This window comes from Schistocerca serialis, chromosome 8 (assembly GCF_023864345.2).
Source record: "Schistocerca serialis cubense isolate TAMUIC-IGC-003099 chromosome 8, iqSchSeri2.2, whole genome shotgun sequence".
NCBI lineage: Eukaryota > Metazoa > Arthropoda > Insecta > Orthoptera > Acrididae > Schistocerca > Schistocerca serialis.
In genome coordinates, this window is record NC_064645.1 from 500,089,671 (window position 1) to 500,107,713 (window position 18,043).

The 18,043-nt window shown below is 41.7% G+C and overlaps 1 protein-coding gene across 1 annotated transcript in view; it reads left to right on the forward strand.

Moving 5' to 3' along the window:
- The first annotated feature begins 1,061 nt into the window (after positions 1 to 1,061).
- The window catches only part of LOC126417091 (uncharacterized), a 33,976-nt gene continuing 16,994 nt past the window's right edge, over positions 1,062 to 18,043 (forward strand). Inside the window, exon 1 of the mRNA XM_050084986.1 lies at positions 1,062 to 1,197. Coding sequence (XP_049940943.1) covers positions 1,062 to 1,197 — 136 coding nt within the window. The remainder of the gene's footprint in view (positions 1,198 to 18,043) is intronic.

An 18,043-nucleotide genomic window follows, 5' to 3' on the forward strand; every position in this document is an offset into this window, starting at 1 on the left:
GCTGTTCAGGAATTTATGAACCTCTCCTTTCACCACGTCGCCGGAGCTGAATCGCTAGGACCACAATTAACGCTGACAGGTACTGTGAGTCTCTACAAAAACTCAAACGGACAATTCAGAAGGGGAGAAGAGGAATGTTGAGCAAGGGCGTACACATTCTCCATGACAATGCTCGCCCACACATCGCTCGGCAAACAGTTGCTCTCCTGCAACAGTTTCAGTGGAACATAATCACCCACCCACCCTATAGTCCGATTACTATCACCTGTTCTCTACGTTAAACGAACATTTGGCCGGAAACAATTCAGCTTCGACGACGAGGTGAAAGAAGAGGTTCATAACTTTCTCAACAGCATGGCGGCGAGCTGGTATGACATGGGCATACAAAAACTGCCAAAGCGTCTACAAAAATGCATCGACAGATATTGTGATTATGTTGAGAAATAACTAAATGTTCAAGCTGTAAACCGATGTAAACCATTGCGAAATAAACAGGTCTATGTAGGAGACCTTACTTTTGGGATTACCCTCGTATTAATTACTGATCAGTCTCAAGTGCATTCAGAGGCTTCGTTATATTTCTATTTGACACACAATCTAAAGATAATGTATTATGTGGAACACTCCCCGCAAGAAGGTCCCTCCCAGGAGATCTCTGGCTTTTAGATCCTAGACTTTTTGATAAATTGGACAAGCTGCATATCATTTCTTTTTTTTTTTTATTTATTTATTTATTTATTTTGTATGTACACAATTCAAGACAACTACAAACAAACTCTCCTCTTCACTTAATAAGAACGGTATTTTTCGTGCTGTTGTTGTTCTCACAAGCTAATTTCTAATAATTCTCAAATTTCGAATATTAGTTTTTTTTTTTTTTTTTTTTGCGAAGCATCAATATTTTACGCCATCTTTAAAACAGTTGATGTAACAATTGTCAGTTGCTATGAATATTAAGTTAACGCTTTATAGGTCAGGACCACCTGTGTTCGATTGAATCTGAGCCGTGGCGTCTTTCTCGCAATGTATTGATATCAGTATTCATACGATCTTAGACTAACATGGTGCCGTTGGAGTGCTGCGCCCTCTGGTGTGGTGGCTCCGGGCGTGGTGGCCGGTTTGGTGGGCAGGATGTGCTGAGGAATGAAGCTGTAATGAGCTTTCCGTGGGGCCTCTTCTCCATGGTACTAGCCGTTGGTGGGCGACAAATATTGTGGTCATGTTACCCCATATTGAGCACCGACGGGGCTTGCGCTGTGATTTATCAGAAGAGTGCCAACTTGTCAGCACAGTGTTCACTGTCATTTTGGCCTGTGATTCCAAGGACTGGTAGACATTTTAAACTGACTTATTGGCTAATATCTCGTTACAATTTTTTTATGTGTTAAACTAATATATCAGTGGTGCTTGTGTACCTTCAGCCAGTGCTAAGCGCCGTGTTGCAGAAGAAAACTTATTTTAAATGTTGGGAGTGTGCATTAGTATATGCATCACCTGTTGTTGTCTGTCTTCCCTTAATTCTTCTGATTTTTAAAGGAAATAATTTTTCACGTAATTTTCAGTTGGTGGTCCAGTAAAACGTTTAGCATTAGCAGTCCCCATGGATGATTAACTGTTCGTGTCAGAATGTGTGTCTGTTTTGCAGTTTTATTGGCCTCTATATAATTTTGTTTTGTATTCTGGTTTCTTTGAAGATAGTACAAAAGGCCCATCTTGTCTAAGAACTTACATAATGCGTCTGTATTATTTACGTGGCTAATAAAAATTTTAGTCTGCTCCAGCATGGATATGCTTTAGTCAACTTGTTAAAAGACAGTTAAATTGTCATGGTTTTGATAAGAGTTTAGATTAATTCAACCCTATGAGTATTTATTTGATGCACGGTTGCATGTTAGAATCGTGTCTGATTAAAAGTATTTGTGTAGCAGGAACTGTCGTTAATAATCTCTTGTACTCTAGTGCTGGTACGTGATAGTAGGATCAGGCCCCACTTAATGCCCCGTCGGCTTCCTTAGCCAGATATTTACGTCATTTGGAGAGCATACACTCGGCAGGTCTCGCCGCTGTCTTTCTTTCGTTCTCTTTCCTCCAGCCGCAGCCCCACTGCTTAATGTTCCTGTTCAACCTAAGTTTATACTTGGAACAATCCTGAATTTGTATCCTTTAGTTAGTGGCCTTCACCTTAATCAAATTTTGATATGCGTTGGGGCCTCAACACATACCTCAATCTGTAACTTAGTTACTCTTGTGTTACTAAAAAAAAGGTGTTAAATCTTCAATTGACGTGTTTTCCTGGGTTTAAGTTTATCTTGCCTAGGTAATGGAGTTAAATTGGTTTTCATTGTTTTTGACTATAGTGTTAAGGCTGTTTTATTCGGTCAAGTTTAAATTGTTTTATTCTCACCATTTTATGATTAAGGTCGTTCTGCTCTGTTCGGGTGCTGTTGTTTAGATTTACGTCTGCCTCTATTGCGCCTCTAGGTTTATTACATTCTGTGCCGTATATAGGGCGTGTCTTTGCATTAAAAATATTGAATTTTTTTGGGTGTTAAATTACCTTTAAATTTTTCTGTTAATTATTTAAATTAGCATTCAGTCTTAAATGACTTTCTCTTTTCTTCGCCTTTGTATTAATGAAAAAAGACTTTATTTATTCGTGTCAGAATCATTTACGATGTATAAAATAATTTACAATATTAACATGCCGTGTGTATATATATTTACAACACAATTATTTAAACTTTTGCCTCCCAGAAGTTAGCGACTTCTGTTGCATTTGGCGTTGCATGTAGCAGGTCTTCTGTCGTGCATGTTGCTGGACATTGGGTACACTGGAGCAGGCATAAGGTCGTCTGCGTTGCTTCACACTGAGTGGCGGCTCCTCTTAGGAAACCCCATTTAGTCAAATTGCTCTTACATTTCGTAACACCCGAGCGTAGTCTGTTGAGGGATCTCCACGTACTCCAATTCTCTGTGTAGCCGGGTGGTAGTCTTTCGCTTGGTGTAATCCATCCCACAGTACTGGTAAGACTTGTTAGATTCGGTATTGCTGTGGTGCCCCAACTAGCGCCTTGGTAGATCTGAGGAAGCTCTTTCTGGATTTTAGTCGTGGGTTTGCTGGTTGATAGCCATATAGGGGGTGAGATTCAAAAGTTTCTGATTTTTCCTTACTTTTTGCTGCTACCTCTCGGCGGATGTCGGAGGGTGCAATTCCCGCGAGGCTGTACAGTTTATCCAGAGGATTAGGCTTCAGGCACCCGGTGATGAAGTATCAATAAGAGCAACATCTACTGTTTCGGCATGGCAAGAATTGAACCACACAGGGCTTCCTTATTCTCCGGCAGAGTAACACAATGCAAGGGAGGAGGTTCTCACAGTGTTGGCGTGTGCTCCCTACGTTGTGCCTGCTAGCTTTCTGATATTGTTCCCGGATGCCACTTTTTGCTTGGTATTTAGGCAGTGCCTCTTATATGTTAATGCACTGTCAAGGGTGACCCCTAGGTATTTGGGATACGTACAGTGTTCTAGTGATGTTTCCTCCCAGGTGATTTTGAGGGATCTAGCTGCCTGCCGGTTTTTAAGATGGACAGTGCAAGTCTGTGTTTAACCAGGATTTGGTCTCAACTGATTTTCCCTGTAGTGAGCTGACAGTTCTCTCAATGCTTTGGACGGATTCTCTTCTACAGTTTCAAAGCAGCGGGCTTGGGCGGTGATAGCACAATCATCTGTATAGATGAAGCTCTGTGTTCCTTCAGGTAGTGGTTGATCATTTGTGTAGATGTCAAAGAAAGCTGGAGCAAGACTTAACAGGCTGCTATGTGATTGAAACTGTGTAAAATACATCTGTTTTCTGCCAGTGAATGAAGTGTGTAAAATCCCCACTGGCCCATCCCTTCCCGGTTTTCCTTCCTGGCTGAATTAAGAGACCGTAATTATCACCATTTCAGAATCAAGATATCTGTTCTGCCACACACGTTTCCCGTCAGTTTATTAAGGCTTCATCAGTAGCATGAAATAACACACTCCTTCCCAGAGAGACTTGTGTATTTCGTCGTGGCGTGCTGAATGACGCACTGAGAAAACCACTGCATACAGCTGCCTTACTGCCGGGAAACAGGCTACATTACGACGCCAGAACAGTTCCCAGTCCGCGAACAGGATCAGCATTCTCGGGTATGTCGGCTGTTAACTCGCTCTATCATCGCCTATGAACGATCCAATAGTAAACTTTGTTATTTCGTCATCTGGCACTTTGTTTCTCCTTGTCGTTCCATCGCTCTTTTTTTTTCTTTTTTTTTTTTTTTACTGCCTATCGCGAGATTGGCGTTACGTCCATGTGACGCGGTATAAAAACAGAGTGGACCAGAACTCCACGAACAAAGTTTCGGCGATGGTAGTATTGCTCAAAACAAGAAAAAGAAGTCCAGTTAACACGTGCTCTAAAATGTGAACCTCGAGAGCTATAAGCACTAGTTCATCTTCGGTAATTAAAACACCTCTCTTCTAAGGCAAGCTATTTGCTTTCCTTATTTTGGTTGAAGGTAGTATGGACCAAAAGAAGAAAAAACCGCCCACTATTCATGGGCTCTAAAATACATACCTTAAAATCTAGGAGTTCTTGCCCAGTGTACGAAATGTGTTTCACAGTAACGAAGTTGAACAAGTGTTCATAGCTCTTAAAGAATGCACTTTAGACCGCAAGTTAACTCGACCTTTTTTTCTGCTTTTGGTGTGTACTACCACCTGTCAGAGTGTGGAAGGCAGAAAGCTTTCAGTAGCAGACATTTGCCTCACATAGCGAAGATGAACAAATGCTCACAGATCTCCAGGTTCACATTTTAGAGCCCACGTTTACTGGATTTTTTTTTTCTTATTGTGGTCCACACTGCCACCTCTGGAAGTTACGCTTCATTCTAGTTACAAGCGGAGCGGGCAAGTTCCACTAACCATGCCGTTACGGCAACAATCAGCGTTGTTGACTTTCGATAGTCGAAACAGGCTCTCTTATAGAACGCTACATACAGATTCACTGAAACATTTATGTGCAGACAGATGTAATATTTTTTCACCTGTGACAATGTTTCTTGATATGAAAAATTCCGAGTCGCACCGTGGTTCGGAATCCACATTAAGCCTTTGAGTCTAGTGGTTTCTGACTGAGGCCACTACTTTATTACTATTATTTTTGTTTTAGTACCAGTTTCCAGTGCATTTCGTACTTCCTTACTTTCTGTGTCTCGGCTATAAAATCTACACTCCTCCCCCCCCCCCCCCCCCCCAAAAAAAAAAAAAAAACTCTGCTGCTTTAAGGCCCTTGTCATTGCACAAAAATATATTTTCCACTATGCAAACAAAGAAATGTTTGCCTCTCCGTTTAATAAGCAGATAGCTGTGTAATTCTATGTTAAAGAAATATGGTACCGATGTGTAAAGTTGTACAAGCAAATACCATATCAGCTAGGGCTCCTAGCACTTGCCACATTCTTAGTACACGAAGTAAACGTGTACCCTCTGTAATTATACCCCCAGTTGTTACAAATTACAACAACGGAATGAAATGTCTCACCGAAAACCTTCTCTGTATCTTTGTAATTCAAAAATCTTTGAAATAAAATGTTTTAAGTACAAAAGTTAATCACTCAAATGCGTGTCCTGTAGCGCTGAACTGTGTGTCTTGCTGTAAGATAATTTCTGTCGTTACTTAACCGTAAAAATGTGCCAAGTGTCGTAATTATCGTCCTCCATAAGCAAAGTTCTATAGAAGGCAATGTACTTAACTCATCATAAACAAAAGTGAAATGCTATGCATATAGATCTCGTAGTTATTACGGCTACTGTCGTGATCAAGAAAGTACTGTACTGTAACGTATAGTTGTGTTACGAAAAATACCTGTCTCATTGTAGCTACACTCCTGGAAATGGAAAAAAAGAACACATTGACACCGGTGTGTCAGGCCCACCATACTTGCTCCGGACACTGCGAGAGGGCTGTACAAGCAATGATCACACGCACGGCACAGCGGACACACCAGGAACCGCGGTGTTGGCCGTCGAATGGCGCTAGCTGCGCAGCATTTGTGCACCGCCGCCGTCAGTGTCAGCCAGTTTGCCGTGGCATACGGAGCTCCATCGCAGTCTTTAACACTGGTAGCATGCCGCGACAGCGTGGACGTGAACCGTATGCGCAGTTGACGGACTTTGAGCGAGGGCGTATAGTGGGCATGCGGGAGGCCGGGTGGACGTACCGCCGAATTGCTCAACACGTGGGGCGTGAGGTCTCCACAGTACATCGATGTTGTCGCCAGTGGTCGGCGGAAGGTGCACGTGCCCGTCGACCTGGGACCGGACCGCAGCGACGCACGGATGCACGCCAAGACCGTAGGATCCTACGCAGTGCCGTAGGGGACCGCACCGCCACTTCCCAGCAAATTAGGGACACTGTTGCTCCTGGGGTATCGGCGAGGACCATTCGCAACCGTCTCCATGAAGCTGGGCTACGGTCCCGCACACCGTTAGGCCGTCTTCCGCTCACGCCCCAACATCGTGCAGCCCGCCTCCAGTGGTGTCGCGACAGGCGGGAATGGAGTGACGAATGGAGACGTGTCGTCTTCAGCGATGAGAGTCGCTTCTGCCTTGGTGCCAATGATGGTCGTATGCGTGTTTGGCGCCGTGCAGGTGAGCGCCACAATCAGGACAGCACACGACCGAGGCACACAGGTCAACACCCGGCATCATGGTGTGGGGAGCGATCTCCTACACTGGCCGTACACCACTGGTGATCGTCGAGGGGACACTGAATAGTGCACGGTACATCCAAACCGTCATCGAACCCATCGTTATACCATTCCTAGACCGGCAAGGGAACTTGCTGTTCCAACAGGACAATGCACGTCCGCATGTATCCCGTGCCACCCAACGTGCTCTAGAAGGTGTAAGTCAACTACCCCGGCCAGCAAGATCTCCAGATCTGTCCCCCATTGAGCATGTTTGGGATTGGATGAAGCGTCGTCTCACGCGGTCTGCACGTCCAGCACGAACGCTGGTCCAACTGAGGCGCCAGGTGGAAATGGCATGGCAAGCCGTTCCACAGGACTACATCCAGCATCTCTACGATCGTCTCCATGGGAGAATAGCAGCCTGCATTGCTGCGAAAGGTGGATATACACTGTACTAGTGCCGACATTGTGCATGCTCTGTTGCCTGTGTTTATTTGCCTGTGGTTCTGTCAGCGTGATCATGTGATGTATCTGACCCCAGGAATGTGTCAATAAAGTTTCCCCTTCCTGGGACAATGAATTGACGGTGTTCTTATTTAAATTTCCAGGAGTGTATATCACAAAAGTAACTACTAAAATATGTTTTACTTTACAGAATAATACAGAAAAACTATGCAGATATAAAACAGATACAATGCAAAAGCAACAATGTAAATTGTGTCACTCATTAGCAGCATAGTGATATAATCGTGTAGCTGTCAAACATACCAAATACTAAGTCATCTGTAATCTCTCAGAAAGTACTTTAAATCCAGAATGACTTTTCAAGTAAACCAAAATGATGCATTAAAGTGTCATTAGCAGTATAAGTATGTAAGCCCTATAGTCATTACGTAATCATGCAACTAACAAACAAGAATGTACACACAATAACACTGTGTCGCCTGTTCACTATAACAATGGAGTCGTAATTACTGTCTAAATAAGTTTCCTAGGTTCTTGACTGGATAGTTGACTTCAAAACATTGTTGCATGTTAACAGTTTCTAAGTGTGACAAAGCATACTAGTAACATGAAGCGAAAAATTTTATGGCAAAGACTAAGTTAAAAAGCAGTTCATCTCTCAATAAACGGTTTTACATGTGAAACGTGTTGTAAGCCTTTGCTCTTCCTAGTACGCAGAGTTTCAACTAAAAAGCAATTATCATGTTGTATACGTTGGTAAATAATGCTAAAATTTTTCTTAAGGTTAGTGTCTATGTTATTTTTCTCTGCGCCACCCAGCGCACGTGGCTGCCTGCGGTGTGAATCATTGTCTTTTTTTTATCGCTTGTCGTTATAGGGATTTCAACTCATCAAGAGGGACTGCCCTGTTTGCATCTCGCCAATTTTGGTTGAATTCTGGTCTATTGTTAAGATTACATCGTCTGTCGTCTTGTTAGTTTCCATAGTTTCTTTCTTGTCGGTCTCGTGGTGGACAATTTCTCCCTGAGTCTTAACTGCACGGTGGGCTGTTGCATCTGAAATTGTTCTGTCTCCCTTGATAATAATAGTTCTGGTTCCCATATTGTCTGTTTCTATGATTGTCTCTGTCATAGTCATTACTGCGGAAATGCGATTTTTCCATGCAATTATTATTACTCTGCCAATGGTTGTCATACGGGTGGTGTCTGTTTTGTTCACGATTTGTGTTGTAAGAATAGCCTTGTCATGTCTAGTTATTATTTCTGTCGTCACAGAATTGTCATTGATGTGTTCTGTAATTGTTGTTCTCCTGGTTGTCAGTGTCAATTTCCAATTCTTGTAAGAGTCGCTGAAAAGATTCGATGTTGTCTTTGCATCGTATTGCCAAAATAATGTCTTGTATGTTCTGGCAATTTAATTAAGCAAATGCGGATGTGTTCTGAGGGGCTGTATGGGTTTAACAGGTACTGATTTTTGTGCGACATGTCTTCAAAATATTTCACCGGACTCAAAAATTCAGACTGTTCATAATGCTTCAACATTATGATGCCATGTTTTACTCAGACTTGAGTAGCTTGAGACCAATACACTGAGAGGAAGGCATGATACAATTCTCCGCCACTGACAGTCGCGAATGATCGAACACATTCTTACAGCAGGTTCATTTTCCAAATAGCCACACATAAATTCTAATCTGTGCTCTAATGGCCAGTTGGGAGGAAAACAATGAGAGAACTGATGAATCCATGCTTGTGGATGAATGTCGTTGCCGGAATTCTTAAGTGTTTTGAATTTACATGTAGTAATGAACAGCTTACAGTCGAAGTCATCATGTCGGCGAGTCTCATATTGGTCATTGTTATGTCATGTGGGTGGTTCCAACTCAAAATTTGGTGCACGTTGCCAATTTATTTCAAAATTTCCGAAATGCCCTTTGTTATTATTTTGTTGCTTTTCCGTATTTCTAAGTCCCTCTTTCCAAATTGGAGTGCAAGTGTCCTCTGAAATATGTAATTCTTGTATTACTTGATCTTGTACTTCCCGGATTTCTCTTTTGTGTTCGTATTAATTTGATTCTGATTTTATTTGAATTTTCTAATTTGTTCGTACTCTTCTGTGTCAGTAAATGCTACTGGTCTAGTGTCATTCGGATCATCATCTACCTTTGTAGATAAGTTAGTGAACTGATCCAAAAGTTCGGTTACTTTCTCCGACAGTGAACTGATTTCCTCTGTATGTCTTTCTTAACCAAGTTTTAGCGCATCTACTGTGTGCTTTAAGTTTTCCTGAGTTTTGCAAGTTACATAACTGAATCGGTAGATGCAACTGAGCCAATATTAGCCTGCAAGGTGTCGTGATTTTCATGAACAATAGTTTGCAGTTCTTTTATAGCTGCTTCGTGATTCTGTAATGCATGTTCATGAAGCAAAAAATATGTTGAAAATGCTCACAAATTGGTGTTTTTACGTCATTACAAACTTTTTGACATTTCGATTCGATTTTAAGTAACTCAACAGTTAAACCATCACATGTTTGTTCAAATGTGGTGTCTAACTTTTGAAGCTGTTGCTGTGTTTGTCTCTGATTTTCTTCCATTTGTTTTTGATTCTGTTTCATTTGTTGCATTAATTGCAATAATAATATATTAGTGTCTGGAACCAGTGCCTTTATGCTTTTAGGCAGTGCATTTGCACCAGCAACATTCTCATTTGGAAAAGCAGAGAATGTGTCTTGACTGAAATGAGAAAAAGGTGAGGACGCAAAACCTCAATCTACGATATCTGCAAGATTGTGTCCTGTCATTTCGAGTTCCTGGGGCGAGTTGTTGCTAACCGATCGATCGACAATACTACCCTGTTCACTAGCTGTTTCACTGTCTACACCATTAATTATTGCCTGGTCCATTTCCCTAGACACTATTACCAAATTACTACCTTGAACATTAGTTAATTCATTACATGGTGGTGCTAACACACTACTCTTGTCTTCACTGTCATTTCTCAGTTTACTTTGGATCCTAGTATTACGTTTTTCACACGCCAAATTGTCACAATATTTCACACAATAACACAGAAAAGCACAATTTGCAGAGTAAAATAAGAAAACACATTAACATAGCACTGAAAATGATATCTAATTAATTGCAACCATGGCTGCAAAATATTTGGTGCAAATCTACATGCATGCCACAACTGTTTTACAGTACAACAATGAAAAACGACAAGTACAAAGGAAATTCTCTCTACAATTCTGCACTAGCAATAAACAATAACTACACTAATTACTCAAACTACAAGGAAAAAAATCAGAAGATTCCAGTTAGTTATACTGGCAGGATCGCCATAGAAAACGGCCCCTTAGAAAAATTATGAATGACTGTGCTGGTAAAACTCTTACGTTATTTGATTTTCAAACAGCTGAGCAAAACTGAACATTCACAGACATTTCTCTCTTTACTTATTCTGATCATCACTAAACTGACACACAACGCTTTTAGCGCAACGCAATCTGACTTTCAATAATCCCTACAAAAAAATGGCCTGACTAACAATAAGCTATACCTCTCATGAATCACTTACCTCACAAAAATCTTCGTTACTCGAACTACTGAAATACAGCGAGTACCAATACTGCCAGCTAAATAAAAGATTGTAACTACTGAAGGCACTAACTACTACATCTGCTCTACACCTCTAATGAACACCGACTGGTAAGACACACACGAAATTAGATTTTATTTAAAAAGTGTTCATTCGAACATTTAAGAACAAATAAACTCTAAGACTAAAAACAGACGCACCCCTATGGAGTTATCCTTACAGCACCTGTTGCCCTTCATGGCAAGCTATCTTTGGCTTACGTTTTAGTTAAGACAATGCCCGGCCGCACATGGTGAGAGTTTCTACTGCTTGCCTTCGTCCGTGCCAAACCCTACCTCCACCAGAAAGATTGCCGGATCTCTCTCCAATTAAGAACGTCTGCAGCATTAAGGGCAGGGTTCCCCAGCCAGCTCGGGATTTTGACGGTTTAACACTCCCGTTAGACAGAATTTGACACGATATCCCTCAGGACGATATACAACAACTCTGTCAATCAATGCCAAGCTAAACAACTGCTTGCATAAGGGACAGAGTGGACCAACGTATTATTGACTTGCTCAATTAGTGAAGCTTTTTCTCTTGAATAAAGCATCCAATTTTTCCGAAATTGTAATCTATTTATCTGTTCATGTATGTCACATCTAGCGATTAAAATCACTTCACTCCACAATTATGGCAGTCGCACTGTTACAGCAACTGTAAGGGGTCTTTAGAACAGAAAAAACCGTGTTAGTTGCAAAATATAGGTTTATTTCATCTTTACATTTGATACGTTTCGCCTGGTCTAAGCATCATCAGACAATCGTCAAAATTTCTTACTAATGGATAAAATTTAAATAAACCGATCTTGTGCAACCAAGACTGTTTCTCTGTTCTTACATCTACCTATTTCCGTCACATGTAATTTCCTCGTGGTGAGTGTTTTTTACTTCCTTATAATATGTAAAGAACAAATAGTAAACATGTGGAAGGTATAGAAAATAAAAAACACAATGCCTTAAATATGAGTAATGACGATATAAGCATCTTTCCAATCTTAGAACACAAATGCGAGTGCAACATGTTTACAAAGTAAGTAAACCACAAGAACACGGAAACCACAATGAAATTGGGAACTTCATAACGATAAGGGCTTTTCTGGTAATGGTTCACTATATGTCAGAAAACACCGTAAGTCTGAAAACAGTACATGGCAATTATGAGGGAAACTAGTGTAATACTACTTGGAGAATGAAAAATTAACTATGGTCGTAGTTTGATACTTCACTAAAGAATATCATATTTTCACAAAATAATTGGAGTTACTGTTGAAAATCGTCCACCCAAAAGTCATGTTAACCTCCAAATTCTGTAATACGAGAAGAATTTAAAGGCAGGTAATAAAACGTTCATTGTAAAACATAATACTCACTGAAAAACTTGTGTAATACAGAATCGCTGAATGTCAGTTTTGTTCTTCAGCCCTAAAATCTCACAGACAATAAAAGATCGAAAAGAAAGATTTGCAAAGGTGAAGAGGAGCGGGGCGGGGGAGTTCCGTGATTTGGGGAAGGAAAAGTCTGTTCTCCGTAATTCCTGACTTCACAGAGGACACATGCACTTACAAGAAGCAATTATTACGTAAATGCACGATATATATCAAAACAAAACAAAGAACAAACACATGGAAAAAAGACAATAACGGAATACACTTGGATTACCTTTACAGCATCTTGCGAAAAATTTTGGAAATGGGACCAAACTGCTGAGGTCATCGGTCCCTAGGCTTACACACTACTTAATCTAACTTAAACTGACTTACGCTAAGGACAACACACACACCCATGCCCGTGGGAGGACTCGAAATTGTCGGTGAAGCCGTGCGAACCGTGGCAATGCGCCCAAGACCGCGCAGCGCATCTTGCGACACTCACGACGTCTAAATAGAATGTTTATTGTTCGGTTGCGGAAATAATTACGATTCACACCACATGACTCTTAGAACTGTAATGTGGTTCCTTTACAAAATGTAGATAATCTTATACTTTCTTTGAGTGCAAGTAACAGATAAATTTTTATAGTCTGGCTGAAAGGAATAGCAGGAGGAATTATTAAACTGACTTAACTAATTGCTTAGCGCAGAAATACGGTCAAGGTTAAAGAAAATAAAGGCGAAAGTTTCGCAGAGCAGTGGACTCGAGATTAACAACAAATTAAGAATCGGAGGTATGGAGATACAACAGAACCTGTGAGAACGAATCCATTTGGGTAGCACAGTTAGAACACCTGAAACTGACACTGAACAGTGAGTAACCGCTAACAAGTGACTGATACATGGTATTGTGAGTTGGTGAGAGCAGGCAGTGCTGAGCCGGAAGAGGCCAGTTGGAATTTGTTTGTATTAGACAAGCCGTGGGCTGATAATTCTGTTGCCAATCAAGTAAAGATTAGGAATGCATGATATTGGTATTGGTGTTGCGAGGGGCTGAAATATTAGTATTGAGACAGCAAGCACATGCTACTCTTCTCTATGCATTATGCTCAGCGATCCGAGGTACGGTGTTACTGTTTCCCTTTCCTTACAGCTTGGCGTGTATCTAGTAAGAGTGTGACATTAGATCTTCTGATTAACCACATAGCAGAGTGACAATAATGCTGAGCTCAATATTCAACATTGGTTATGTTCGCGTCCAATATTTAACCCGCGATCTGGAGTTAGTAAGTTACTGTTTTCATTCACCAAACAGGTGGGCAGTATTTTGTTACTTTCTTAATACTGCTAGTTCAGGAATAGAACCATATGTAACTGTATTAGGTATAACAGATGCTATGTATTAATTTATGCGACGGCTTGTTGTAGCATTTATTCTAATGAACCAGATTTCTTTTTAATTTTCCAGTTTGTTTACTTTGTTGGACTAATACTCCCCGCTCATGCTTCTTCTAAAGTAATAATCAATAAATACTTTGCAATTAACGCCCCAGTACGATGAGGCGTTAGTTATAGTAGCTTCATAGAAGTAAGGTACGTCACGCTGCCGAGTGACGAAGCTGACCTTAGTCTTTCCACGTATGAGTAATTGTATCTGTAATTTAATTTTTAGTCTCATACATCAGAGTAGGAATTGCCCTTTAGTAGCCTACAGAGGTTGCTCATTAATCAAGCCACACCACAACATTTCTAAAGTATTGATAGATTGCGCCATCATGCAATACACGTATTGCATCTGGCGAACCACGTTTGGTTTACTCAGATGTAAAATATCGATATACATATCTCGTTTTAACGTAATCCGTATAAAGGTATTCTTCCTCTGTGCACAGTGCTCCCTTTAGTAAGGGGTATGTGAGAGTTGTGTTGTATGGGCTTTTGTGGTGTGAAGGTGAGTGTAATGAATGAATTTATAGAGTTTGTGTTCGATGACGAGGAGAGAGAGGAGAGGATGAAACCCAGTGCTGAGACACACAACCTAACTCTCACGAAATAGCAGCAAGGAGCCACCGAGATCAAAATTCCTATCAGACTTACGAATCACCATCAATAATGATACCTGCCCTCTCTTTATGAGACACCGCGGAGAGGTTTGGAATTTAATCCAGGACGTCTGCGCGAAGACTCGTTGCCAGGAACTTTGTGCCACCATGTCTCCTCCCCTTGCCAAAGAAAGACTGGCAATGAAAAATTCATCCACCACCAGGTTTGGAATCGGCTTACTTTCGAATTGAGGACCATCGCGCGGGGGTACGTTGGCGACCTTGGCTACGGATGCGTCCTACATAAGGTTTTTCGAAACAGTCCTTAAGAAACATCGTGTGTGCAATTGAGTTTCATCACTCAAACACATTAGCCCACAAAGTTGTTAATGCGACAAAAGATATTTCATGGTGAGTTCCGAATTAACTCACTTACACATTCCCGTTACAACTCATATCTGACCTCCCTCCTCTTCCAGGAAGCGGAGAAAACTACGGTGGCCTTCGTTTTTAAAGCCGAATGTGGCTGCAGTTCCCTGAGAAATATTCAAGAATTAACTTTCCCAGAGGAATGGATATTTTAAAAATCGTTAAGAGAATATTCTGGTGCAGACAGCTAGAAGGAGAGTACTTTACGGAGAGGAGAAAGTTTCGGAAATGCAGAAATTCACATTATCTAAAGTTTTACGGATGATTATCGTTAACATGCGGAAAATAAGAATTCTCCTAAATGCCTTGCTAATCGACCCCTGAATTACATTACAAGTGGAACGGCTCATTAACATTAAGAGTATCGAAATGAGGAGCACGATTTATTCGTTTTTTTAGCTACTGCGGACTTCGTTAAAATCTGTGCCCGTCTGTCAGTGTTCCGTGGCGCCATTTTGAATCTCCATCGAAGTCCGCAGGCGATACGGCTATACGCAAGGAGCGGCTAAATTATGCGCCGTTCAGCTACCCACGCCCAGTAAAGAGCACAGTTTACTGCGGATGGTAATGCGAGAGTACCTCCTGCTGTAATGATGCAGGACAGTAATGGCGGCAAATAGTGCCCTGTGTGTTGCAATTGCTTCACGCTCCACATCAGAACGGCTGTAGTAGGGGACGTTCAGATTTCTTGCGAAAGTCTCCTACGTTTCTGCTCACGAACAATTATGGGGATCAGAGCAAATAGCAGCACCAGTTGGGCTGCTGTATACTTACATCATGCAACCTGCCTCACCAAACATTTGTTTGCTGACTGGCTCCGAAGGTATACTGTACCTACGATTTACACATTTATTGCTCAGAAAAACTCTAACTTGGAACGATGTATTAGCAGTAGCATAGGCGAAGGAGTGGAAGTGACTGGGGGTTCTGGGGGAGCAAATATGCACTCTAAGACAAAAAAGACAGAGAATTACCTATTTAAATTGGTGGATTTGATATACGTGTGCAGACAAACAAATGATTATAATTTCAGAAAATTGGACGATGTAGTCAAGAGAAAGAGCTCCATAAACGAAGCAACTCACTAACGCCTTGTTCCACCTCTGGGCCTTATGCAAGCAGCTATTCGGCTTGGCACTGATTCACAGAGTTGTTGGATGTCCTCCTGAGTGATATTGTGCCAAATTCTGTCCAGCTGGCACTCTATCGTAAAAGTTCCGAGAGGGTAGGAGGGCCTTGCCCATAACGCTACAAATGCTCTCAGTTGGGGTTAGAGATTCAGCGAGGCGACCTCGCAGGGTTTGGGAAGCACGAAGACAAGCAGTAGAAACTCTCGCCGTTCCTGGGCGGCCAGTATCTTGTTGAAATATAAGCTCAGGATGGCTTGCCATGCAGGACGAAGAAAACGGGGTGTAGAATATACAGGGTGCGTCAAAAAATGTATACACACTCTGAACTGTCATAGACAATTTATTTCCCGTTCTACAAGGTTAAATATCTGTGAGAAAGTAATGTTATGTTTCTTCAACAGGTGGCAACAGTGGCAAGGAAGTAACTGCAACATGGCGGACGTGTGTTTGAGCTTTGAAGCACGGAAGCAGATAATTAAGTGGTACTGGAAGTTTCAGAATGTAGCTGCGGTTCGAAGACAGTGGAGAAGTGAGTATGGTACAGAACCACCTTCAAGGTTAACAATTACACGTCTACGAGAGAAATTCGAAATTCATGGAACAGTGTGTGATGTGCACGAAGGTCGATCAGGGCGACCTCGTACAGTTACAAGTGATGATTCCACAACTGCGGTCTTGGAACTGTTTCAGCGTTCGCCACAAAAATCTTCAAGGCAAGCGGCACGTGAGAGTAATGTAAGTGCTAGTAGTGTGCTACGCATTCTGAAGAAAGGCAAGTTTCGTGTGTACATTCCAAGGCTGGTGCAACAGCTAAGTGACGACGATCCAGATCGAAGGTTAGAATTTTGTGAATGGGTTCAGGAGATGGTGAGACGTGATCCGGGATTTATGGGTAGCATAATTTGGTCGGATGAAGCCCAATCCAAACTCAATTGAACTGTCAATAGGCACAATTGTGTGTACTGGGCTAAAGATAATCCTCACATTACAGTTGAAAAGGCTGTGAGTTTGCCTGGTTTAAATGTGTGGTATGGTTTGTGTGCAAGGGGATTCATTGGGCCTTTCCGCTTTGAAGGTACTGTTACTGGAGGAACGTACCTAACAATGCTTGCTGACTCCACATTCCCTGCCGTTCGTGCATTATACGGTAATGATGAGTTTTATTTCCAACAAGATGGTGCCCGGCCGCACTATCATAGGGACGTACGAGCATACCTGGATCACAATGTGCCAGGCCAGTGGATAGGACGCAGGGGACCAATCGAGTTTCCTGCACGCGCTCCAGACCTCACGCCACTGAATTTCTTCTTATAGGGCACAGTAAAAGATGAGGTGTTCAAACGTAAACCACGTAACTTGGACACACTTTGGAATGAGATTCAGGCGGTGTGCGCAGAAATCTCATTGGACACTTTAGTACGATGTACGGAATCAGTGATGTCTCGTACTCAGAAATGTATTGATGCTGAAGGCCACCGGTTTGAACGTTAATCACATTTGCAAAGTACATTTATTTTTCCAATTGGACTTTAAGCTTTCCATTTCCAGAAATTTAACATTGTAGAACGAGAAATAAATTTTCTACGACGCTTCAAAGTATGTATACATTTTTTTTGACACACCCTGTATCGTCGACGTACCGCTGTCCTGTAAGGGTGCAGTGGGTGGCAACCAGAGGGGTCCTACTACGGAATAAAATGACCATCGCTACTATATTCTGGCTGTATAGCGGGTGACAGTCAGGACTGTTTCCCACCGCTGTCCAGAGCGTCTCCAGACACCTCTTCGGCCTGGAATCTCATCGACTGGTACAGAAATGTCTTCAGTAAGTCCCGCTTCCAGCTGAGCTCCGGCGATGAGCAAAGACGCGTCTGGAGATCCCCTGGACAGCGCACAGTCGAGTATTTGCCCCGAAATTCTGGCCAAAAAGGGAAAAATTTAAGGTTGCCCAAAAATGTTAGAAAACGCATTTTGTAATAACTGACTAACTGGTGGGTCGATGGATAAATTTTCAGGGGCCTGACACGAATCTAGGAGCTCCTGGCCTCGTCTGAAGATCGGCTTTTTCAGCCAGACGACGCGTTTCTTGATTGAGTTGTCAGAATTTTAATTTTTTGTGACTTTCCTAAATGAGGGTTCGAATTTGAAACAGGTTTGCATGTTATAGAAAGGTAACAGCTTCTTTTTAAAAATATATATTAATTTAAATACTTTTATCGTAACATTACAACAAAATTTCAGAGTTCACTTA